This window comes from Carassius auratus, chromosome 5, assembly GCF_003368295.1.
Source record: "Carassius auratus strain Wakin chromosome 5, ASM336829v1, whole genome shotgun sequence".
NCBI classification, from domain to species: domain Eukaryota; kingdom Metazoa; phylum Chordata; class Actinopteri; order Cypriniformes; family Cyprinidae; genus Carassius; species Carassius auratus.
The window spans coordinates 26970542-26979001 of NC_039247.1; the positions used below are offsets into that span (position 1 = coordinate 26970542).

General features: G+C 33.8%; 1 protein-coding gene across 1 annotated transcript in view; it reads right to left on the reverse strand.

The window, feature by feature from the left end:
• Nucleotides 1-8460, reverse strand: part of hip1rb (huntingtin interacting protein 1 related b) — a 62453-nt gene that overhangs the window by 39946 nt on the left and 14047 nt on the right. The window contains exons 3-5 of the mRNA XM_026254811.1: nt 4694-4836; nt 3674-3730; nt 3469-3555 (exon numbers count right to left, since the gene is read on the reverse strand). Of these exons, the coding sequence (XP_026110596.1) occupies nt 3469-3555; nt 3674-3730; nt 4694-4836 (287 nt within the window). The remainder of the gene's footprint in view (nt 1-3468; nt 3556-3673; nt 3731-4693; nt 4837-8460) is intronic.

Consider the following 8460-nt stretch of genomic DNA (forward strand, 5'->3'; position numbering starts at 1 on the left):
TGACAGTACAATACTGGAAAATGATGTAATGTGCTGCATTTATTTCAATTATGAGACTACAGTGTTTCCCATACATTACATTTTTATAGCTATGTATTTATGGAGGAAAGCGACTGTCGTCAGAAAATTGAATGCCATGTCTCCAGCCATTACCGGGGAAACCTTGATCTCTACCACTCACACAGCGCCTCCTGCTGGCAGAGAATGAATTTGCACACGTATGCCATCTGGGAAACACTGGACTATGTATGGTTAGTGTTGTCAAAAGACGTCGATACCGGTAGTACCGAGGTCCCGTTCAAACCCGGTTCAGCACTATGATTTCCTAGAAGATGAAAACGAGGACGGAATCTCAAAGTCCAGTCATGAAAATGAAACGTACATTTTAATATGGACAGTCATGGAATTTGTCAAAGTTAGCATAAATTAATCAAATCAAATCTCCATATGGACCAGTATCTGTAAATGTTAAGCCACGAAAGTTGTTTGAAATATGAATCCGTGTTCTGCGCGTCTCTGTGTGAATTAATGAATGGCAGAGACGTGCGGGTTTGTTTACTACATAGACTGAAGCGCATGACGCTTGCATTATTTTGAGCATCTGAGCTTCAGAGTTCTCAGTCCATCAAGCGATCTGAACTTTTCAGTTCATCTCAATGGACGCACAGCGAACCTGTATTTTAAGCTCTGTAAACTTTTTGTGAAGGCGCACGACTCACCGTTGCTTTACTGATAGTGCTGATTCTCACACATGGAAAGAGAGAGAGAGAGAGAGAGTCTTACCACGCTGAATCAACACGCTATATGTAAACTATTCTTTGTTGTCTTCTCCTGTCAAAATAATCGAGTTAATTTAGAATTATTCATATTCATTTTCGGACAAGCAGAAGACATACCGGTTTCTCCGGTAGTGGGCGGAGCTAATGCGCAAATGGCAATTTCATTGGCTGGCGCTGATCTAGTACCGTCCCCGTTTTGATTTTAGCAAATCAGTTTGACCGAACACAGACATTAATGATTAATATTCATGAACCCAGCAGCTCATCAATTCATAGTGCATTGTATATACATTAGTATGATAGTAGGATTAGTATTAGTATTATCTTTTAATAATAATTAATATGATTATTACTATTTTTTTTTACAGAAACCCTCAATGACCAAAAATATCTTAAGCATCACCACCAGTCTTAAGTTTAGTTAAATTGACAAATTTGCATTCATTAAGCCTAAAAGTTAATTTTTACATAAAGTCATTGTGCTAGAAATATTACTATTATTTAGTAAAATGCATGTGATACTGCTACTACTGTCGAAAAAATGTATAAAACCATCCATGTTTTAATTTTAATAGCAAATTCCCTTTATTTACCAAAAATAAAATGTGTTTAAATTTCATAAATTAAAAGACAAATTAAATTTGGGTGAAACTTGTTTACAGTTTTTCATACTTATATAACTTGTAGAAAAACTTTAAACACAATTGTAAATAAGTATAAAGAATGGCATTGGTTTTATTTTTAGTGCTAAAAAGTTTTATTTATTTTTAATTAGCATATTTGTGTGTTTTTCTTTGGTACCGAAAACCATGGATTTTCATTGGTATCAGTGCAGAATACTGAAATTTTGTTACCGTGACAACACTAAATATGGTATAAAGGAAATCAACTCAGTTTCACTGAAATTCATGTGATAAATGTTATAATTAAATAACAATAAAAATAATACATTTTCACGCACTTATTTGTACATAGTAAATGCAATTATTTTTAAATACCAAGCATGAGACCATGTTTTATTGCACCCCAAAACAAATCCAAGACATTCTAAAAGAGCATAATAGGACCCCTTTAACTTTTTGGGGATTTTTGATGAATAGAATGTACAAAAGAGAACAACTCATATAATTTATTTATATAGAAAACAATTATTTTAAATTGTTAACACATTTCACAATTTTTGCAGCATTTTTGATCAAATAAATGCACCCTTAGTGTGCAGAAGATGCATTCAGACACATTAAAAAGGTCTATTGATCAAAAGAGGATTCAGTTAATCAGTCATTCATAACAGCGATTCAGTCAAAATTCTTTGCAAATTCAAATATAAATGATTAATTCCCTTTCAGCTTAAGTCACTGTCTGACCCAAGTCACAAACTGTCATTTAGGTCTTAGCTACAGTGTACATGTATACCTTACAGTATTACATGAAATATGGTTGATGCTGCACAGTCTGTCTGGGCTTTTAAGTAATAAAAAATAAGTATATAAATAAATAAAAAAGAAACTCATATTTTTTAGTTTATTTGTTTTATTGCAACAAAAGTACCTAAGGCAGGGTTTCCCATATATTGATTTATTTGTGGCGGGCCGCCACAATATCAAAACTGACTGCCACAAACAGATTTTCCAAAAGGCATTGACTATGTTGAATAAACACGAGCACTGCAAGTTTCAAAATCATAAACTGCCACGGGTGTTTTTCTATCACTGTATTCTAAATTTTAGATGTCATTTCATTCCACCTTGCATGTAATGCCCGATAAATCAGTTTTTGCCAGCTCAACGCTGCTTCATATACAGCTGTTACCGGAGAAACCTCTATCTCTCGCTTTCTAATTGCGCCTCCTGCTGGCAGAAAAATAATTTGCATATTTATATACCTGTATGGGGACGGGGGAGTGCCGCCCAAATAGAGTGTAAGGCTGTGGGAAACACTGTAAGGTACACATCAGCTTATAGCCCAACATAGGGCTGGGCGATATATCTAACGATATGATCATGTGCATCTAATCAGTAAAGCTGTTTCCGTGATTACCGCTAAATCACCATCACCTGCTTATAATTGGAGTGGCATTTAATAGACTGAGCCGTAGATCGCTGACAAGCTACGCAATATCGCGTTAATTATCCCAGATGAATCGCCTTCGATAATGAACATGATATTGCGTAGGTTGTCAGCGATCTACAGCTCTGTCTACTAAATGCTGCTCCATTTAAAAGCAGGTGATGGCAGTTTAACGTTAATCATGGAACCAGATTTTCTGACTAGATGTGCATGATCATATCGTTAGATATATCGCCCAGCCCTAGCCCTAGCCCAACACACTCATGGCTATTCATAACGGTCTTACATTTTGGTGAATTAGTGGCTAATTTGTATGAATTTGAAATATCTCATGCATATGTTTTTTTCTATGATCTGCTTAAGGGTGGACCTTCATTCATTCCTTTAAAAAATGTTTTTAATATAAATCAAATTGTACATATTCATACAAAATTACCACCTTGTAAATAGTTACCTTTCCATAAATTGCCACGTCATGCAATACTGGCATTTTCTCATAAGATTGGGTTGGAGGGCATTGGAAAATTGTCTCAAACAAAAGTGGGGCTTCAAGTCAACAAAGGTTATGGCTAATGGCTGGGTAAATACATTACAGGCACAAAAATATTTTGAAATCTACCTTAGTGTGAAACTCCATCTTGGTGCAGAGGAGTTTGGAATATAGAGAAACCAGCTGTCCATATCCATGTCTGTCCCGTGTATTAGTCTGACAATGGAAAATAATGACAACAAATCATTATAATTTGCCAAACCAGTCAAAAAGAGTTCCATAACAACTTCCTTTTGTTCTGAATGCTGAAATTTGTGCATGCACTTTGACTTACCCATAATAACCCTGTCTCAGCAATGCTGCTGTAGTGTCTCATGCAGTCTTGTAAAGTCTGGTAAAACATAATCAAGACAATTAACAATACAATCTTCTATGAGAATAGAGAATGACATTAGGCTAGTTTTAGATGCCAAAAACTTAGTAAATGAGATATCATTGGAGAAAACTGTATATTTAGTGGCATGCAAAAGTTTGGGAACCCCCTTGAAGAATCTGTGAAAATGTGAATAATTGTAATAAAATAAGAAAGATCATACAAAACGCATGTTATTTTTTTATTTAGTTCTGTCCTGAGTAATATATTTTACATAAAATATGTTTACATTTAGTCTCATATTGTGTTTCCCTCTGGAGCATTGTGAATGTTAAACCTTTTTTAATAGTTGTGTTTGAGTTACTCAATATGAAATGATGGATCTCAAAATCATACAGTCACTGCTTTAAAGGGTTCAAATATGCAAAAGAAGCTGGAAAACTGAAGAATCTGCAAGACTTGGAGGATTTTTCTGAAGAAAAGTGCTCGGTTTAACTGTTCAGAACAAACAAAGTGACTTCTGAACAACCGTCACAAAAAAGGGTTCCCAAACTTTTGTATGGGGTTATTAAAAACAAATTGTAAAAAATAAAATCTGCTATTTTTTTTTCTTTTGAACTAAAATGTTAACATTTAAAATATCTTACTCAGGACAATACTAAATAAAAGAAATTTGCATGATCTCTCATTTTGTTAAAATTATTCACATTTACAAAGCTTCTGCAAGGGGTTCCCAAACTTTCGCATGCCACTGTAGATTATATTTGATGGTCATAAAAAATAATAATAATAATAATAATAAAAAAAAATAAAAAAAAAAATAATAATAATAATAATAATAAAAATTGTTCAAGTGTGTTTTGTATTAGGCCTCTGAAACAAGCTAATAAAACCACTGTTATAGAGGTAGGGCAGTCATTGGAAAACAAAAAAATTTATTTAAAGCAGATAATTATTAAATTAAAATGGAAGCATACTTACATTTCGGTGACCATCACGCATGATTTTGTGTAATACATGGCAGAACTTCCAGCTAATGATGGCGCTGCTTGGCAAGGGCAGACCAACGGCATATGACCAGAAGGTATAGGCCCCCTTCTCTCTGTGGGTTCCCAAAATAATTCCTGTTCATGCCTTTAAGGAAAAGATCTTAAGCACAAAGTATAATAGCATCATACAAAATTTGTGTTAATATCACAATTCATCAAACTGGGGTAAGTCTGCTAAGATGTATAATTTTTGTAATTTATGGCTACTAACAGCAGTGTTTCCCACACAAGACAAACATTTTTGCTTTTATTATTTTTATCTTCTTGTACTTTTTTATCCGCTCTAAAATTAAAGCATCGTATCTTTGTGCGTGAAAACAGTTTCCTCCTGCGGACATTCTCATGTGCGCTGCAGAGACGAAGTGGATATTTCACAGAAAAAGACAGGGCTCGACAGTGCAGGCACTTCAGTCCCTTTTGCGACTAAAATAGATGTGTGCAAACTAAAATGTATTTAGGAGCATGTGTGCGAATAAAGCGAAAACCCTCCAGGTGAGTTAAATTTAATGGCATAAAAAGACATGAAATGGTAAAACAAATGTCTTTATGACATTTTAAGATGTCTTATACTTTGTGATGGAAAAACATAAATCACGATACAGCCTATTGATTTTTAAACTTCAAAATGTTATAATTTCATTAAAAAAAAAAAAAAAAACAGGTGCTGTGCTTCAGACTGCTTCAAAGTTATTCTCAATCAATGAATAGCGCACTTTTATGCCAAGCGATTGCTTATGATTTGTTGATGAATTATTACAATGTCTACTTTATGACCTTTATATAACGTTTTAGACAGTTGCAAGCAGGGTTTGAAATGAACCCACAACCTGCCAAATGCGGGTAAAAATCATCTGTGACAGGTAACGTCAAATCATTAGCCAATTTGGCTGGTTACTTTTCTTCACTCATTAAATTATTGAGGTAGTTAATGTAAGCCTTATCTGTGCAGATTTACTGAACTCGTGATTTAAAGAATACTGAACTTGTAAGTCATCATGATAACAATCCTAATTGCGTAGCATCTGCACATAGGCTACCTACCTAGAGCATACCCTTCACTACGCAACAAATAATGAATGGCATGCTGGTTTCCTTTGAAAAGCAATAGCGAATACTCTCTCTCTCTCTCTCTCTCTCTCTCTCTCTCTCTCTCTCTCTCTCCCTCTCCCTCTCTCTCTCTCCTGATTTTATTCATTTTGATCCCACCAACGTCTTAAATTTAGTTGTTGGGATCAAATTTAAGGCCATAAAAGTTTTAAATAGTTAAAGTCTTATGATTTCAAAAGGTCTTAAATTTGGGTACAGAAAGACAATAATTGCGATATAGCTTAATGTGAGATTAAACTTCCAAAGGCTGATTTTATTGAATAAATATGAGCACTGCACTTTTCAAAATTACTTGCTTTGCTGTACAGCCATTACCATGGAAACTGCTATATTTTGCTGCTCCAAAAGCTTCACCTGCTGGCAAAGAATGAATCTGCGGTTTCAATAAGCCCTTCTGTGGTTTTTGTGCAGACCATTGCAAAAATCGACCCATATTTATATGCAGCAAACACTCAAAAATGTGAACTGGTGGATCGACAAGAAGCGAATGCATTTTAAAAATCAAAATATATTAAATATATATATTAAAGATATATTTAAATGTTATCAAATGAATATAATAATTGATAGGTAATAATTGTTTAAATGTAATAACTGATTCTTTTGACTCATCCCTTTTCTTAAAAATGATTTAAAGGCTGAAATGCGTGCTGAAAACATTTTGCTTGTGTAAAAACCTGTAACTGAACTGTGTATATATGGTATGAACTCATCATAGGCAAGCCTCAATGCACCACCCTTAGAGTTTATCTGAGGATATGTGAGATGAATTCAACAGATCACACGCACCTGCAGGGCTTCTGTGAATGGAGAAAACTGAAAAACTAACCCCTATAGGTTTTACATAATAAGGAATATGCATATACACTAAATATATTTCACTTAAATCATATTGAAAGATTAACAAAACGAAAGAAAAAGTGTGCTAAATAACGGTTCATTGTGACATTTTTTCAAAGTTTTCGGAAAGGAAAATAAAACTGCAGAGAGAAGTTTTCTTTATTTTGTGAAAGGTTTACAGTTTTAATTATTGAGCAAAATCTGACAGCTTTGAATAATATGTCTTGTTTTAATATTTTTTTAGAAATATAACCAATCAGCTTTGGTATGACCATCGCGCTGAAACAACAATTTTGCTCATTAAAGCCTGTACATTAACAAAATAAAATAGAGTTAAATAAACAAATAAAAAGTTAGACTGCCGTTGTCGTACAACATGTTGCGTTCAGAGTGACCGCGACTCACTGTGCTGATAAAGCCGATTTGAAGGATGATGTTTTATGTAGACAAAAGTACAAACACTATATAATAAATAATATTTTAGCATCCAGATACGTCTGGAACATGGAAACATTTGGATTCGTGCAGGATGAGAGATCCAGGCATCAGCTTCAGCTTAAATTAATTTGTTTTTGGATTGACGTTTTTATAGCCTAAACTTGTTTTGTTTTCGAGGGAAAACAAATAGCTGTTTTTATAATGTTTGTAAACATTTTGCTTTAGACTACAAGCATTTTAGCCTTCATTTCATACATAGGGCTAATAAAATGCAATTCCGCAACTTTAGTTTTTTTTTTCCACTTTCAAAACACAATCTTTCATCTATATCTATATCTATATATATAGATATCTATCTATCTATCTATATATATATATATATATATATATATATATATATATATATACATATACACATACACATACACATACACATACACATACACATACACATACACACACACACACACACATATATATACAATGCAGCAAATATGTTTAAATATCGTAAAAAAACATTGATGTCTTTTTTTTGTAGCCTACATTCGGCCAAAATCTAGAAAAGATGACAAACCACAGCGGGTTATTGACTAGCGTTAGATCTCGATTTTCTTTTTTTTTTTTGATTAAATAAAACGTTGTACTTTATTATTATGACATTAGTTTTATTGTAGGGAGTGAAATTTAAGGTTAAAATTTATGTTCTATAACTTTAAATAGGATATGAAGGTAATATCGAGAGAACAGAGACCCGCGATTAGAATCGCGGGAGAGAATAGTCTGCGCGCAGTTATGAGAGGTAAGTTAGAGAGAGAGAGAGAGAGAGAGAGAGGGATGAAGCAGACTGTGTAATCAGATGTGGCTAATTCCTAATGTTCACCTCTTCATGTTTAATAAATCAAGTGTTATGATCTGCCGAGCTCCCTTTCGGTGTCCTCCTTCCTACAAAGCCAACGAGCTAGCGCACAGTAAGAACTGTAAAGCCTGCATATAGAAACGATGCACGTTACATGATTAGGCAAATTATAGACACATAATATTGTTTTTAAAGAATAACGTTATTAACCGGTATTTTTTCCACCTGATCAGAGGAACGCAGGAACAGAAACGATAAAATATCGATTCTGCTCAGAGAGAACCGATTGAATTTACTTTTCGTTTTCAAGCCCTGCTTGGAGCTCCTAAAAAAAAAAATTATAATTATATATATATATATATATATATATATATATTTCGATTCTGAAAGGGGCAATTATATTGTAATGAGATCCCTTTGCCACGTCACAAAGTGAGTGAATTCTGATGCCCTCTTTT